Source organism: Anomaloglossus baeobatrachus, chromosome 2 (genome assembly GCF_048569485.1).
Source record: "Anomaloglossus baeobatrachus isolate aAnoBae1 chromosome 2, aAnoBae1.hap1, whole genome shotgun sequence".
Lineage (NCBI taxonomy): Eukaryota > Metazoa > Chordata > Amphibia > Anura > Aromobatidae > Anomaloglossus > Anomaloglossus baeobatrachus.
In genome coordinates, this window is record NC_134354.1 from 638,504,534 (window position 1) to 638,521,627 (window position 17,094).

The following is a 17,094-nucleotide window of genomic DNA, read 5'->3' on the forward strand; positions in this document are numbered from 1 at the left end:
AGCCAGAGTCATAGTGGAGGACTTCGGGAGGAATGCCGGAAGCCGTCAGGATCCAGGACTCAAGAGCCACGCCGTCAATCTGAGAGCCGCAGAATTCTGGCGGAAAAACGGACCTTGAGAGAGAAGGTCTGGGCGGTCCGGGAGATGCCACGGCACCTCTACGGACAGACGGAGCAGGTCTGGGTACCAAGCTCGCCTGGGCCAGTCTGGGGCGATGAGTATGACCCGACGGCCCTCCATTCTGATCTTGCGCAGGACTCTGGGCAAGAGAGCTAGAGGGGGAAACACGTAAGCCAGACGAAACTGGGACCAATCCTGAACCAGCGCGTCCGCTGCAAAGGCCTGAGGATCGTGGGAGCGAGCCACGTAAACCGGGACCTTGTTGTTGTGCCGGGATGCCATTAGATCCACTTCCGGAGTGCCCCACTTGCGGCAGATCGACCGGAACACTGCCTGATGCAGAGCCCACTCGCCGCTGTCCACGGTTTGACGGCTGAGATAATCTGCCTCCCAGTTTTCCACGCCTGGGATATGGACTGCGGATATGGTGGACTTGGAGTCCTCCGTCCACTGAAGGATGCGTTGAACCTCCAACATTGCCAGGCGGCTGCGAGTCCCGCCCTGGTGATTGATGTAGGCAACTGCTGTCGCGTTGTCTGACTGGACTCGAATGTACTTGCCCGCCAACAGGTGGTGAAAGGCTACGAGAGCTAGGAGCACAGCTCTGATTTCCAGCACATTGATCGAGAGGACTGATTCGGACGGAGTCCAAATGCCCTGTGCTCGGTGGTGGAGAAATACTGCTCCCCAGCCGGAAAGACTGGCATCCGTGGTGAGGATCACCCAGGACGGGGTCAGGAAGGAGCGTCCCTAAGACAGAGAGAGAGGCCGAAGCCACCACTGAAGAGAGCTCCTGGCTTGTGGCGACAGAGCCACCAACCTGTGCAAGGAAGAAATCCGCTTGTCTCAACAGCGGAGAATGTCCAGCTGCAGAGGACGCAGATGGAACTGGGCAAAGGGAACCGCTTCCATTGACGCCACCATCTGACCCAGCACCTGCATAAGGTGCCTGATGGAATGACGGCGGGGCCTCAACAGAGAGCGCACCGCCAGATGGAGGGACTGCTGTTTGACTAAGGGCAGCTTGACAAGTGCCAGCAGAGTTTCGAATTGCATCCCTAGGTACGTGAGTTCTTGGGTCGGGGTCAGAGTGGACTTGGGCAGATTGACAAGCCACCCGAATTGAACAAGAGTGGCGAGAGTGAGCGAGACACTCCGCTGACAGTCTGCGCTGGATGAAGCCTTGACAAGAAGGTCGTCCAGGTAAGGAATTACTGCCAACCCCTGGAGGTGCAGAACCGCAACCACTGCTGCCATGACCTTGGTGAATACTCGAGGGGCCGTGGCTAACCTGAAGGGGAGAGCCACGAATTGGAAATGTTCCTCTCCGATTGCAAAACGTAGCCAACGCTGGTGCGAAACTGCAATTGGCACATGCAGATAGGCATCTCTGATGTCGATGGATGCCAGGAAATCCCCTTGGGTCATTGAGGCAATGACTGACCGCAGAGACTGCATGCGAAAATGCCGCACCTGAACATGCTTGTTGAGAAGCTTGAGATCCAGGATGGGCCGGAAGGAACCGTCCTTTTTGGGGACTAGGAAGAGATTTGAATAGAAACCTCTGAACCGTTCCCTGGCGGGAACCGGCACAATTACTCCGTTGGCCTGCAAGGATGCCACGGCCTGAGAGAAGGCGGCGGCCTTGGAGCAGGGGGGAGTTGACAGAAAAAATCTGTTTGGCGGGCTGGAAGAGAACTCTATCCTGTAGCCGCGGGAGATGATATCCCGCACCCACTGGTCGGAGACGTGTTGAAACCACACGTCGCCAAAGTGGGAGAGCCTGCCACCGACCAAGGACGTTGCTGGCTCGGCCAGATAGTCAAGAGGAGGCTGCCTTGGTGGCAGCAGCTCCTGCGGACCCTTGTGGACGCGGCTTCTTGCGCCAGGTGGGCTTCTGGTCCTTGGCCGAGTTAGTGGACGAGGTCGAGGGCTTAGAGGATGACCAGTTAGAGGAACGAAAGGAACGAAACCTCGACTGGATCCTGCCCTGGACAGGTTTCCTGGCTTTAGTCTGTGGCAAGGAAGTACTCTTCCCGCCAGTAGCCTCCTTAATAATTTCATCCAGCTGTTCACCGAACAGCCTGGACCCAGCAAATGGGAGCCCAGCAAGGTACTTCTTTGAGGAAGCATCCGCCTTCCACTCACGAAGCCACAAGATCCTGCGGATAGCGAGGGAATTGGCGGAGGCCACCGCAGTGCGGTGAGAGGCCTCCAGCATGGCAGACATGGCGTAGGCTGAAAAGGCTGAAGTCTGGGAAGTTAAAGCAACCAATTCAGGCATAGAGTCCCTAGTGAGGGTATGCATCTCCTCCAGAGAAGCAGAGATGGCTTTGAGAGCCCACACTGCTGCAAAAGATGGGGAGAACGAGGCCCCTGTCGCCTCATAGACAGACTTGGCCAGGAGGTCAACCTGGCGGTCAGTGGGATCCTTGAGTGAGGTGCCATCAGCCACAGATACAACTGTCCGGGCTGAGAGTCTAGACACCGGAGGGTCCACCTTTGGTGAGAGAGCCCACTCCTTGACCACCTCTGGTGGAAAAGAAAAACGGTCATCAGAACCACGCTTAGGAAAGCGTTTGTCAGGACAGGCTCTGGGCTTGGACACAGTGGCCTGAAAACTGGAGTGGTTAAAGAACACACTCCTTGGTCTCTTAGGCAAAGTAAACTGGTGCTTTTCTGCCAGAGAGGGTTGCTCCTCTGATACTGGCGGATTGAGGTCCAGTACAGTATTAATGGACGCAATCAAATCACTAACATCTGCATCCCCCTCAGTCAGATCAATGGGGCACATAGAGGTAGCGTCCGAGTCCCCAGTAAAGTCATCATCCTCGTCCTGCGAATCGGCTCGTGAATCGGAGCCGCGGGACGAGGAAGGAGAGGGGTCCCTGCGTTTCCTTTTAGGAGGACGGGGTCTGGGAGCAGATGAAGAATCCTCTGTGAGCTCTGGAGAACGAGCTGAAGCAGCAGGGGCACCCTGTGAAGGGGGCTGATGCATGCTCAGCAGAGTCCGGGACAGCTCTCCCATGGAGTAAGCAAAGGACTGGGAGATAGACTTAGTAAACAATTCTACCCAAGCTGGGGGTTCAGTCACCGGGGCTGGAGCAGCCTGAGGGACCACTGGGGAGACTCCAGGCTGAGGCACCACCATGTTAGAGCAGGCATCACAATGAGGATATGTGCTCGGTTCAGGCAGTATGAGCTTACATGCAGTGCATATTGAGTACAGCCTTGCTCCTAGTGTGAGACATGCTGCTGAGGTGGGTGCTCTGCAGTAAGAACACACTCCTTCAGAATGACCCCCAGAGAGTGTATAATAAAGTCCACAACCAGAGGTTGTGGCTTACCAGACCGATTTGTGTGCCCTCCGGATCCCACAGCTCAGACCCCCAGACAGGTTGCAGAGATGCAGCAGCCAGCGCCGATCAGTGTGAGAACGCTGATAAAATGGCGCCGGAGTGAGGAGGGGGGGGGCCTAGTCCAAGAGCGGGAACCGGAGGGCCAAGGGGATATACAGGGGAGGGAAACATCTCAGAGAGGAGTGTCCTCCCCTCTGCTGAACGGCCGGTGGGCGGCGCCGCACTGTCCCTCTGCATGACTGACATGCAGGGGCAGTGAAACCGAAAGTAGGCCGCAGCTGAAGCCGGGGACTAGATTTTACAATGCGGCCGGTGAGCAGGCACCCTCGGCGCGGTTCTCAGGGGAAAACCAGAGAACCGGCCGGAAATGTCACCAAAATCACTAACACACTCTCCCCAACAATAAAAAATGCAAGGGACCCCCTGACAATAACGTCTCAAATACTTAGGGTCAGTGGGATCCTGAGGGATGAGTGCTCCGTCCAGCAGGGTCCTGAGAGGGCTGCGGATGGAGACCGGTCTCCTGCAAAGCAGTGAGAACCGTGCTGGCTCCCACTTCAAGCCAGAGCCCGAAGGATGATGAAGGAGCGTGGCATGTAAAGGCTCCAGCCTTGAAATCAACCTTAACAGCACCGTCAACACAGTGGGGTGAGAAGGGACATGCCGGGGGTCCAGCTTGGACCCGCTTTTCTTCCAACTCTTTAAAATCAAAAATCAAAAATCAGATGAGAATGCATGTGTGATCCTCCTGAACACAAAGCATTGAACTGGCTATATTTGGTTATCCAGGGGGTGTATATGCTAGGAGGGAGGAGCTACACTTTTTAGTGTAGTACTTTGTGTGTCCTCCGGAGGCAGAAGCTATACACCCAAGGTCTTGGTCTCCCATAAGGAACGATGAAGAAAAACGAGCCGTAGGTCGAGAGCTGAACTCTATCCTGTAACCATGAGACAGAATGTCTCTCACCCATCGGTCTTGAACGTGTGGCCACCAGGCGTCGCCAAAGCGGGAGAGCCTGCCACCGATCGAGGATGTGGCTAGATGAGGCCGAGAGTCATGAGGAGGCCGTCTTGGAGGCAGTGCCTCCTGCGGCCTTTTGGGGGTGTGACTTGGACCGCCACGCATAGGAGTTCCTCTGGCCTTTCTCCGGCCGGTTGGACGAAGAGGATTGGGGCTTGGCGGAGGGACGAAAGGACCGAATCCTCGATTGGATTTTTCTCTGCTGAGGTCTCTTAGGTTTGGACTGGGGTAAGGAGGAGTCCTTTCCCGAGGATTCCTTAATAATCTCATCCAACCGTTCGCCAAACAAACGTTCGCCAGAAAAAGGCAAACCAGTTAAGAACCTTTTGGAAGCAGAGTCTGCTTTCCATTCGCGCAGCCACATGGCCCTGCGGACTGCCACGGAGTTAGTGGATGCCACAGCCGTACGGCTAGCAGAGTCCAGGCCGGCGTTCATGGCGTAGGACGAAAATGCTGATGCCTGAGAGGTCAAGGCAGACACATGCGGAGCAGAATTCCGCGTGACAGCATTAATCTCAGTCAGACATGCCGAGATTGCTTGGAGAGCTCACACAGCCGCAAAGGCCGGGGCAAAAGACGCGCCCGTGGCCTCATAAATAGACTTCACCAAGAGCTCTATCTGTCTGTCAGTGGCATCCTTCAGGGATGAGCCATCGGCAACAGACACAACGGACCTAGCAGCCAATCTAGAGACTGGCGGATCCACCTTGGGTGAGTGTGCCCAGCCCTTAACGACTTCAGGTGGAAAGGGATAACGCGTGTCAGAATGCCTTTTAGCAAAACGCTTGTCCGGGACCGCTCTGGGCTTCTGAACAGCGTCCCTGAAGTTAGAGTGATCAAAGAACGTATTGCGCGTACGTTTGGGGAATCAAAATTGGTGTTTCTCCTGCTGAAAAGCCGACTCTTCTACAGGTGGAGGCGGGGGAGAGAGATTCAACACCTGGTTGATGGACGAAATAAGATCATTTACTAAGGCGTCCCCCTCAGGGGTATCAAGGTTGAGGACGAAGTCAGGGTCAGAGCCCTGAGCTCCCACGTCCGCCTCGTCATCCTGAGAGTCCTCAAGCTGGGATCCAGAGCAGCGTGAGGAGGCCGGGGAAGAGTCCCAGCGAGGCCGCTTAGCCGGTCTGGGACTGCGATCGGGGCAGGATTCCTCCGCCTGGGACCTAGGGGCTATCCTGGGAGCGCGCTGCGGCGCGGACCGAGAAGGCCCTGGAGGAGACAAACTAACAGGGACCGGGGCCTGTGAAGAGCCCGGTGTGGACTGCAATGCCTCAAGGAGCTTAGATGACCATTTGCCCATAGACTGAGAGAGTTTCTCCGCGAAAGAGTCCAATGACGGTGACTCTGTCCCTGCAGCCTGCTCAGGTGGAGCAGGGGGATCTACATGAGCCGAGGGGCCCACAAGTGCCCTAGGCTCCGGCTGAGCAAGCGTGGCAGGAGTCGAGCATTGATCACAGTGAGGGTAGGTGGATCCCGCAGGCAACATAACCCCACAAGAGGTACAGGCTGCGAAAAAAACCTGTGCCTTAGGGGCTTTGCTCCTTGTGGACGACATGCTGTAAGCAATAAGTGTCCCTTAGGAGAGCGACCACTGAGGGTATATGGGAAAGGGTTATACAGCCATTCCGAATATAAAAGAGAATTTTGTTTACTTACCGTAAATTCTTTTTCTTATAGTTCCGACATGGGAGACCCAGACCATGGGTATATAGCTACTGCCTCCGGAGGACACACAAAGTACTACACTCAAAACGTGTAGCTCCTCCCTCCAGGCTATATACACCCCCTGGATGACAATCTAACCAGTTCACTGCAAAAGCTGAAGGAGGATATCCACCCATAAGTAGAGATAGAGTAAAACTCGGAAAAACCGGAACTCTGTCTACAACAACAGCCGATGAAAACACACGGAACAAAAAACTGCCAACAGGCAACAGGGAGGGTGCTGGGTTTCCCATGTCGGAACTATAAGAAAAAGAATTTACGGTAAGTAAACAAAATTCTCTTTTTCTTCATCGTTCCTTATGGGAGACCCAGACCATGGGACGTTCCAAAGCAGTCCATGGGTGGGAAATAAACCAAATTGAGAAGTAGGCAAAACCTAACTTCACAAATGGGCGACAGCCGCCTGAAGGATGCGTCTGCCCAAGCTCGCATCTGCCGAAGCATGAGCATGCACTTGGTAGTGCTTCGAAAAAGTGTGCAGACTGGACCAAGTGGCAGCCTGACAAACCTGCTGAGCCGTAGCCTGGTGCCTGAAAGCCCAGGAGGCACCGACAGCTCTGGTCGAGTGCGCCTTAATCCCTGGCGGAGGGGGCACCTGAGAACACTGGTAGGCATCGGCGATAGCCGACCTAATCCAACGAGCTAGGGTCGGTTTAGAAGCAGAGAGACCCTTGCGCTGACCCGCGGTTAGCACAAAAAGTGAGGTGCACCGCCTAAAAACGGCGGTGCGTGACACATAGATTCGGAGCGCCCGCACCAAATCCAAGGAGTGAAATGCCTTCTCAAAGCGATGCACAGGGGCCGGACAAAGAGAGGGCAATGAAATGTCCTGGTTAAGGTGGAAAGAAGACACCACCTTAGGGAGAAAGTCCGGAGTCGGACGAAGAACCACCTTGTCTTGGTGAAACACCAAAAAGGGGGATTCCGAAGAGAGCGCAGCCAAATCAGAAACTCTCCTGAGAGAAGTTATGGCTACTAGAAAAACAACTTTCTGTGAAAGTCTAAACAAGGGAACCTCCCTAAGAGGCTCAAAGGGGGGTTTCTGTAAGGCCGTGAGGACCAAATTAAGGTCCCAGGGATCCAAAGGCCGCCGGTAAGGAGGAATGATGTGAGCTGCGCCCTGCATGAAGGTGCGCACCTGAGCCAGTCGGGCGATACGCCGCTGGAATAATACCGACAGAGCCGACACCTGTCCCTTGAGGGAATTGAGGGACAGACCTAGCTGTAGACCAGACTGTAGAAAAGACAGGATGGTCGGCAAGGAGAACGGCCAAGGAGCATGGTCGGAAGAGCGACACCAGGACAGGAAGATCCTCCAAGTCCTGTGATAAATCTTGGCCGAAGAAGACTTCCGAGCCTGAGTCATAGTGGAGATGACCTCAGAGGGAATGCCTGAAGCCGTCAGGATCCAGGACTCAAGAGCCACGCCGTCAATCTGAGAGCCGCAGAATTCTGGCAGAAAAACGGACCTTGAGAGAGAAGGTCTGGGCGGTCCGGGAGATGCCAAGGCACCTCTACGGACAGGCGGAGCAGGTCTGGGTACCAAGCTCGCCTGGGCCAGTCCGGAGCAATGATTATGACCCGACGGCCCTCTATTCTGATCTTGCGCAGAACCCTGGGCAAGAGAGCCAGAGGGGGAAACACGTAGGCCAGACGGAACTGGGACCAATCCTGAACCAGCGCGTCCGCTGCGAAGGCCTGAGGATCGTGGGAGCGAGCCACGTAAACCGGAACCTTGTTGTTGTGCCGGGATGCCATTAGATCCACTTCCGGAGTACCCCACTTGCGGCAGATTGACCTGAACACTGCCGGGTGCAGGGCCCACTCGCCGCTGTCCACGGTTTGACGGCTGAGATAATCGGCCTCCCAGTTTTCTACGCCTGGGATGTGGACTGCTGATATGGTGGACTCGGAGTCCTCCGTCCACTGGAGGATTCGTTGAACCTCCAACATCGCCAGGCGGCTGCGAGTTCCGCCCTGGTGATTGATGTAGGCAACCGCCGTCGCGTTGTCCGACTGGACTCGAATGTGCCTGCCCGCCAACAGGTGGTGTAAGGCTAGGAGAGCTAGAAACACAGCTCTGATTTCCAGCACATTGATCGGGAGGGCTGATTCGGACGGAGTCCAAGTGCCCTGTGCTCGGTGATGGAGAAACACTGCTCCCCAACCGGAGAGGCTGGCATCCGTGGTGAGAATCACCCAGGACGGAGTCAGGAAGGAGCGTCCCTGTGACAGAGAGAGGGGCCGAAGCCACCACTGAAGAGAGCTCCTGGACTGTGGCGACAGAGCCACTAGCTTGTGCAGGGAAGAGGTCCGCTTGTCCCAACAGCGGAGAATGTCCAACTGCAGGGGACGCAGATGGAACTGTGCAAAGGGAACCGCTTCTATTGACGCCACCATCTGACCCAGCACCTGCATGAGGTGTCTGATGGAATGACGGCGGTGCCTCAGCAGAGAGCGCACCGCTAGCTGAAGGGACTGCTGTTTGACTAAGGGCAACTTCACAAGTGCCGGCAGAGTCTCGAATTGCATCCATAGGTACTGAAGTCCCTGGGTCGGGGTCAGAGTGGACTTGGGCAGGTTGACAAGCCACCCGAACTGAACAAGCGTGGCGAGAGTGAGCAAGACACTCTGCTGGCAGTCTGCCCTGGATGAGGCCTTGACTAGAAGGTCGTCCAGGTAGGGGATTACTGCCAACCCCTGAAGATGCAGGACCGCAACCACTGCTGCCATAACCTTGGTGAAAACACGAGGGGCCGTGGCCAACCCGAAGGGGAGAGCCACGAATTGGAAAAGTTTCTCTCCGATTGCAAAGCGGAGCCAACGCTGGTGTGAAACCGCGATAGGCACGTGCAGATAGGCATCTCTGATGTCGATGGATGCCAGAAAATCTCCTTGGGTCATTGATGCAATGACCGATCTCAGAGATTCCATGCGAAAACGCCGCACCTGAACATGCTTGTTGAGAAGCTTGAGATCCAGGATGGGCCGGAAGGAACCGTCCTTCTTGGGAACTAGAAAGAGGTTTGAGTAGAAACCTCTGAACCGTTCCCGAGCGGGAACCGGAACAATAACCCCGTTGGCCTGCAGGGATGCCACGGCCTGAGAGAAGGCGGCGGCTTTGGAGCAGGGGGGGGGGGGGGTAGACAGAAAAAATCTGTTTGGCGGGCTGGAAGAAAATTCTATCCTGTAGCCGTGGGAGAGGATATCCCGCACCCACTGATCGGAGACGTGTTGAAACCACACGTCGCCAAAGTGGGAGAGCCTGCCACCGACCAAGGACGTTGCTGGCGCAGCCAGATAGTCAAGAGGGGGCTGCCTTAGTGGCAGCGGCTCCTCCGGACTTCTGAGGACGCGGCTTCGCGCGCCAGATGGGTTTACGATCCTTGGCTGCGGTAGTGGACGAGGCTGAGGGCTTAGAGGATGACCAGTTAGAGGAACGAAAGGAACGAAACCTCGATTGGTTCCTGCCCTGGACAGGTCTCTTGGCTTTAGCTTGTGGCAAGGAAGTACTCTTCCCGCCAGTAGCTTCCTTAATTATTTCATCCAGTTGTTCACCAAACAGCCGGGACCCAGCAAAAGGGAGACCCGCAAGGTACTTCTTAGAAGAAGCGTCTGCTTTCCACTCTCGAAGCCACAAGATCCTGCGGATCGCGAGAGAGTTAGCGGAGGCCACCGCCGTGCGGTGAGAAGTCTCCAGAATGGCAGACATGGCGTAGGATGAAAAAGCCGAAGCCTGAGAAGTTAAGGCCTCCATCTCAGGCATAGAGTCCCTGGTGAGGGAATGTATCTCCGCCAAAGAGGCAGAAACTGCCTTAAGAGCCCACACTGCCGCAAAAGACGGGGAGAAGGAGGCTCCTGCCGCCTCATATACAGACTTGGCCAGAAGGTCAATCTGGCGGTCAGTGGGATCCTTAAGAGAGGTGCCATCGGCCACCGCTACGACTGTGCGGGCTGAGATTCTAGACACCGGAGGGTCCACCTTTGGGGACTGAGCCCACTCCTTCACCACATCTGGTGGAAAGGGAAAACGGTCATCAGAACTACGCTTTGGAAAGCGTTTGTCAGGACAGGCCCTGGGTTTGGTGACAGTGGCCTGAAAACTGGAGTGGTTAAAAAACGTACTCCGAGCTTTCTTAGGTGAGGCAAACTGATGTATCTCTACCAGAGAGGCTTGTTCCTCTGACACTGGTGGAGTGAGGTTCAGAACGGAGTTAATGGACGCAATCAAGTCACTAACATCCGCATCATCCTCAGACAAGGCAATGGAGTACCTAGAGCTAGCGTCTGAACCCACAGTAAAGGTATCCTCCTCGCCCTGTACCTCGGCCCGTGAATCAGAGCCGTGGGACGAGGAAGGAGAAGGGTCCCTACGTCTCCGTTTAGGAGGACGGGGCCCTAGAGCATGCTCTGAGGGCTCCGCAGAGCTCGGAGCAGCAGAGGCGCCCTGAGGAGGGGGCTGATGCATGGTCAGCAGTGTCCGGGACAGTTGTCCCATAGAGTCGGCAAAAAACTGGGAAATAGCTCTGGAAAAAAATGCTACCCAAGCCGGGGGATCAGTCACCGAGGCTGGAGCGGCCGGAGGAACCCCTGAGGAGGCTCCAGGCTGAGGGACCACCATATTAGAGCAGGCATCACATGTGGGTATGTGCTTGGCTCTGGCAGAATGAGCTTACATGCAATGCATATAGCGTACAGCTTAGCAGACTTGCTCCTAGTGACAGACATGCTGCTGAGGTGGAGGCTCTGCAGCAAGAATACACTCCTGTAGAATGCCCTGAGAGTGTATAATAAAAAGCCCACAACCAGAGGTTGTGGCTTACCAGACCGCTCTCTGTGTGCCCTCCGGATTCCACAGCTCAGACCCCCAGGGAAGCGTCAGCCTTCCTAACAAGCAGCAGCTGCAGCATCCAGCGCCGATCAGTGTAAGAACGCTGAGAAAATGGCGCTGGAAGGAGGAGGGGGGCGGGGAGTAGCCCAAGAGCGGGAAACCGGAGGGCGAAGGAGAGATACAGGGGAGTGAACATCTCCTCAGAGAGGAGTGTCCTCCCCTCTGCTGGCCGGCCGGTGGGCGGCGCCACGCCATGCCTCTGCATGAATGACATGCAGGGAAGCCGAAACCGAACTAGGCCCAAACTGAAGCCGGGGCCTACATTTTAACATGCGGCCGACGAGCAGGCAACCCCCGGCGCGGTTCTCCGGAAAAACACCGAGAACCGGCCGGAATTACAGTAAAAGACAAAAAACATACTCTCCCCTCAATAAAAGTACCCGGGACCCCTGAAAAACGTCTCAATACTTAGCTTTTGAGACGCAGGGCCATGTCCCTGAGGGAAGGTCAAACGCTCCGTCCAGCAGGAACCTGACAGGGCTGCGGATGGAGACCGGTCTCCTGCACAGCAGAGAGGACCGAGACGGCTCCCACTTCAAACCAGAGCCTGAAAAGGATGTTGAAGGAGCACGGCATGTGAAGGCTCCAGCCTTGTAAAGTCAACCTTAACAGCACCGCCGACACAGCGGGGTGTGAAGGGACATGCCGGGAGTCCAGATTGGACCCGCTTTTCTTCCATATCTTTAAAAAACAAAATCTTAAAAATCAGAGAATGCATGTGTGTGTGCCTCCTGAAACACAAAGCATTGAACTGGTTAGATTGTCATCCAGGGGGTGTATATAGCCTGGAGGGAGGAGCTACACGTTTTGAGTGTAGTACTTTGTGTGTCCTCCGGAGGCAGTAGCTATACACCCATGGTCTGGGTCTCCCATAAGGAACGATGAAGAAATATAATTAATTATAATATATATATATATATATATATATATATATATATATATATATATATATATATATATATATATATATATATATATATATATATATATATATATATATATAAAACGGCACCCTAGGGGAACCACCACCGGGTGACCGGTGTAGCTTACCAACCGCTAGTGTCCTCCAAATTCCCTGCCGTGGGTCCCCCGGAGCTGTAGAGCTGTGCAGCTGCAGCATACACCGGCAGAATGCCAAACATGGCCGCCGGAGCTCTCAAGGGGATAGTGGAGCCTGGGCGGCGCCGGCAAAAGGCGGGAATCTGGAGGCCCCATAGTGGTCAATGAGAGGGGAGGGGAGACATGCAAAGATGCTCCAGCCCTCTGTCGGTAATCCCGCCCTTACCCCTGACAAGCAGGCCCGGGGGCGGGATTTTTCGCGACTAGGCCGCGATGAAGCCGGGGACTAAATTTAAGGCCGTGCCCGACAAGCAGGCACGGCCGGCGCGGAAGTCCGATGAAAAAACAACGGACGGCGCTACTGGGGAGAAAGGCGACCTCTCTCCGCGTACCGTCCTTCCATGGGGACACAGAGTACCTTGAAGGTGCAGGGCCCGGTCCCTGGGGATGAAAACGCTCCGGTCCAGCAGGTTCCACCAGGGGCTGCGGATGGAGCACGGTCTCAGCAGGTGAATGACCGGTGAGGCTCCCACTTCTCCCAGAGCCGCATAAGGGATGGTGAAGGAGACGGCATGTGGCTCCAGCCTTTGTACCCGCAATGGGTACCTCAACCTTAACAACACCGCCGACATAGTGGGGTGAGAAGGGAGCATGCCAGGGACCCCATAGGGGACCTCTTTTCTTCCATCCGTCATACTATGTATGAGAAATCTTTTTTTTTTTTCTATGAGTGGATGTGTGCCTCCTTCCACACAAAGCATAAAACTGAGGAGCCCTTGATCCACGTGAGGGTGTATAGGCAGAGGGGAGGGGTTACACTTTTTTAAAAGTGTAATACTTTGTGTGGCCTCCGGAGGCAGAAGCTATACACCCAATTGTCTGGGTCTCCCAATGGAGCGACAAAGAAAGATGCATATTTTATGCTATGCTTTCCTGACACACTGGTTTTAAGTGGAAATACCCCTATGCAACTAAATATGAAGTAGAAGTGTGCGGTTAGTGCTACAGCTTAATATAGTTTGTACATATTTTGGACTAGCCACATAAAGCTTCAGAAGGATCACATCCTCAATGTACTGTATCTACAGATAAAGGTCAGGACACTGTAAAGGGGTTGTCGGGTCTATAGCGACAAGTCTGCAGTCACTATATGTGTCACTATGTGACTGCAGACTTGTGAATTCTCACATCATCTGCTCAGTATCAGCGCTGAGAAAAGCAGTCACATGACCCAAGTGTGCGATATGTATAATCCCGGCCAGAATCCGACAAGACCAGTGTATTACCCGAGGCTGGAAACAGTCTAGTTGGAATCTGGCCGGGAGTATGCAAATGGAAAACATGCAGTCATGTGACCACCGCTGACACCGGAGAATCCTCACAGTATGAAATCCACAAGATGGGAGGATTCACGAATCTGCAGCCTCAGAGTGATTGCAGACATATCATTTTAGACCAGACAACCCCTGCAAAGATGGAAACATAGAATTAAGGCCACGAGGCATAAAATATTCATTTTAATCTGTAAGCATTGTATAAATACTAGGCTTTCATATAGTAAACTGAAAAAGATCCATGTTAACCCTTTGTTCCAAAGTGCTAGGCATTTCAATAACAACCACCTTCCTGGTCCAAACATATGGATGGAATAGCCAAACAAGCATTAACAGATAAATAATTGTGTATGTCCAGCTTATGGATAGATATCCACCAGAAAGACATAGAAGACTATTAATCACGCATAAGTATTCTAACTTACAAGTAATGGATTATTGCTGATAAAAAAAGTAGAAAAAAAACCCTACATTTTATATATAATTTAGATCAGAGCACATTGTTAGGTACATATTTTAAGTGAAAGCGTAACTTTCATATTACCCATCATCCTTCTTCCAAGATCCTGAAACTGCTTCCTTTTCTTCCTTTCCTCCTCCATTAACTTCTGTCGTTCTTCCACCTCCATTTGCCTCCGTTTCAGAGCTTCAGCCTCCCGTTCGGATTTGGAAAGAAATTTTGGCTAAAACAAAGTGAAATTGTACATAGATTAGTTACTAAAGACTAAAATTAATGCATGCCAATATCAATGTTAAAGTGTAACCGTTGTTTTTATTTTTATTACCTAAATCAATAGTACACATGAAAATAAGCAACTGTGTAATATATGTTACCAGATGAATTTGCTTCTTTCTCTGCCAGAACTGGTCATTATCAAAATTCTCAATTCTGAGGTAAAATCTGTATTCAGTGAAGGCTTTCCCATTACTGAGAGGAGATGGCAGTTGGTGCTGATGAGATTCTATGTAGATAGAAGGGTGAGGGGCGGAGCTCAGCCTCTAGCTCCTCCCTTTGTCTCTAGCTTCTACTTCTCCCGTCATCATAGAATCTCATCAGCACCATCTCCTCTCAGTAATGGGAAAGTCAGCAGAGAAAGAAGCAGATTTGTCTGACAAGATATATTACAAAGTTGCTTATTTTTATGTGCACTAATGTTTTATGAAATAAAAATTTAAACTAGTTATATTTTTACATTTTTTTTTAAAAGACGTACACTCCAGACAAAACTGATATTTTGGGGCTGACTGACTAAAACATCTTTAAAAAAAAAAAAAAAATGGAAGCATCTTTTTTTTTTTTAAATTGTTACTAGAGATGGGCGAGCACTAAAATGCTCGGGTATGCCATACTTTAGTCGAGCACGTCAGATGCTGCTACAGTGCTCAACTTGAGTAATGAGTATAACTGACGTCACTGATTGTGCAGTTTGGCCCTCCACCCACATACAGGCAGCCATATACAGAGGATTTCCGAGAGGGAGGTTTTTTTCCCCTCTTTTGACACACTACATCCGAAAACATTGCTTTACCCCCAGTAAGAGTCATTCAGAGACCGCAAATGCCTCTCCCTGGGGTGCCTGCTCACATCATGTTTTGTGGTCATTATTCCATGGACGAAACAAGTGCAATATTCGGCCGAACTCAGAGTACCCGAGCACCCTGATGCTTGATCGAATAAGGAGCACGTTATCTCACCATGGTTACTTGAGTATTTTTTATGGCGTTTTCACTGATGTTTTTTGAACTCCGTTAAGTAATGAAGAAAACGCTAGTGGGTTTGTGGTGGAAGAACTGAAGGAACATGCTGGAGCTTCTTTTCTAGGCTTCCCACTGAATTGTACTTTAAGCATCCTCCCTAACTGAAAAAGGCTGATACTTTGTTTTTTTATCTCATAACTAAGGAACATAATATAGGCTGTGCCACTTTCTTGGTAAACCACACCCATCTGGTGGCCATTCTCACTTGTTGCACGTGATCAAATGTGTCAAAAAAAATTCATAATAAAGTGGTGCAAAGAATGTAAGATTTCTTTATGTAAATTAAGCCTGCTTTATCAATCCCCACCACTGTGTCCTGTCTAGTTCAGGGTTTGTGCACGCCACAGAGATGATCCCTTTCATGTGCTTTGAGGTAATGACTGTTCTTTTAGCACATTGTGAGAATGGCAAAGAGAACTATTTTTTTTAATGAAGCAATTTTAAACCCCAGCTATCCTCTTCTGCAAAATACACATCAGCAGACGGCAGGTTACAGACCGGACTTTACAGCGGTCTATAGGCCTGGCCTGAACGCGCCATTTCTGAGACGGTTACATACCTTAGACTCTGCCTCTTCTTCCTTTTTCTTCTTAGCCAACAATTCTTCCAAAGAAAGAGGCTGCGCCTGAGACACAGAAGTATTCCTCAATATTAGTGTAAAACGCAGATCTCCCCAAGTATATGACACACAAACTACATTTAAAAGCTTTTTTCATTTCAACAAAGTGTTTATATGTTGTGGACACATTACGTTTTGCAGAACTACAGCATTTTTTCCTTTAACCCCTTCACGACCATGGACGGAAAGATCCGTCATGGTGCCCTGGGCCTTAACGACCAAGGACGGATCTTTCAGTCATGACGTAATCGCGGCACCGGAGCCTCCGGTAACTGCGATCGGTTAACACAAACCGCAGATTCGGGGAGGAGGGGACCTGTACCTGACCTCAGGAGGGGTGGTGCCTCCTCCCCGGACCTATGGAGGCTGTGATTGGTTGAGCGGCGTTCGTCAGCCAATCACAGCCACTGTAATGTTCCAGCCATTTAAAGTGACTGAAACATTGAAATCCAGCCCTGACCAGTGCAGCTATAGCACTGGCCATTGGCTGGAGCTGGGTGACCTCACTGGATCACCCTCCCCCAGCTCCAGTAGCTCTGATTGGAGAGATCGGCCTTGTGACCGATCTCTCCAATCACAGTGGACCTGTTGCCGGTGACCGCCCCCATCAGCTTCACTTGTCAGTCCCTGTAGCACGCCAGCACAGTGAGTGTATACATGCTGTTATGTGACCGGAGCATGGGACCCGGAAGTTGCCGCGCTGCCATTGCACTGTATGAAACCGGCGAAAAGCCTCCCGATTCGCCGCCGTCGCCGCCCTCCATCTGCCACAGTGCCACCGCTCCCCCCGATCTCCTGCCCGGCCCCTCACCTCCGTGATGTGCTGCCAGCCCCCTCCACTCGTGATCGGCTGCCCGCCCCCTCTCCTCTGTTATTTGCTGTCCGGCCCCGGCCCCTCTCCTGCGTTATGTGCTGCCCGGCCCCTCTCCTGCGTTATGTGCTGCCCGCCCCCTCTCCTGCGTTATGTGCTGCCCGCCCCCTCTCCTGCGTTATGTGCTGCCCGCCCCCTCTCCTGCGTTATGTGCTGCCCGCCCCCTCTCCTGCGTTATGTGTTGCCCGCCCCCTCTCCTGCGTTATGTGCTGCCCGCCCCCTCTCCTGCGTTATGTGCTGCCCGCCCCCTCTCCTGCGTTATGTGCTGCCCGCCCCCTCTCCTGCGTTATGTGTTGCCCGCCCCCTCTCCTGCGTTATGTGCTGCCCGCCCCCT

At 52.8% G+C, this 17,094-nt stretch overlaps 1 protein-coding gene across 1 annotated transcript in view; it reads right to left on the minus strand.

Annotated features, from left to right (window-relative positions):
- The window catches only part of DDX23 (DEAD-box helicase 23), a 75,508-nt gene that overhangs the window by 45,804 nt on the left and 12,610 nt on the right, over positions 1-17,094 (minus strand). The window contains exons 5-6 of the mRNA XM_075336928.1: positions 15,830-15,895; positions 14,057-14,195 (exon numbers count right to left, since the gene is read on the minus strand). Coding sequence (XP_075193043.1) covers positions 14,057-14,195; positions 15,830-15,895 — 205 coding nt within the window. The remainder of the gene's footprint in view (positions 1-14,056; positions 14,196-15,829; positions 15,896-17,094) is intronic.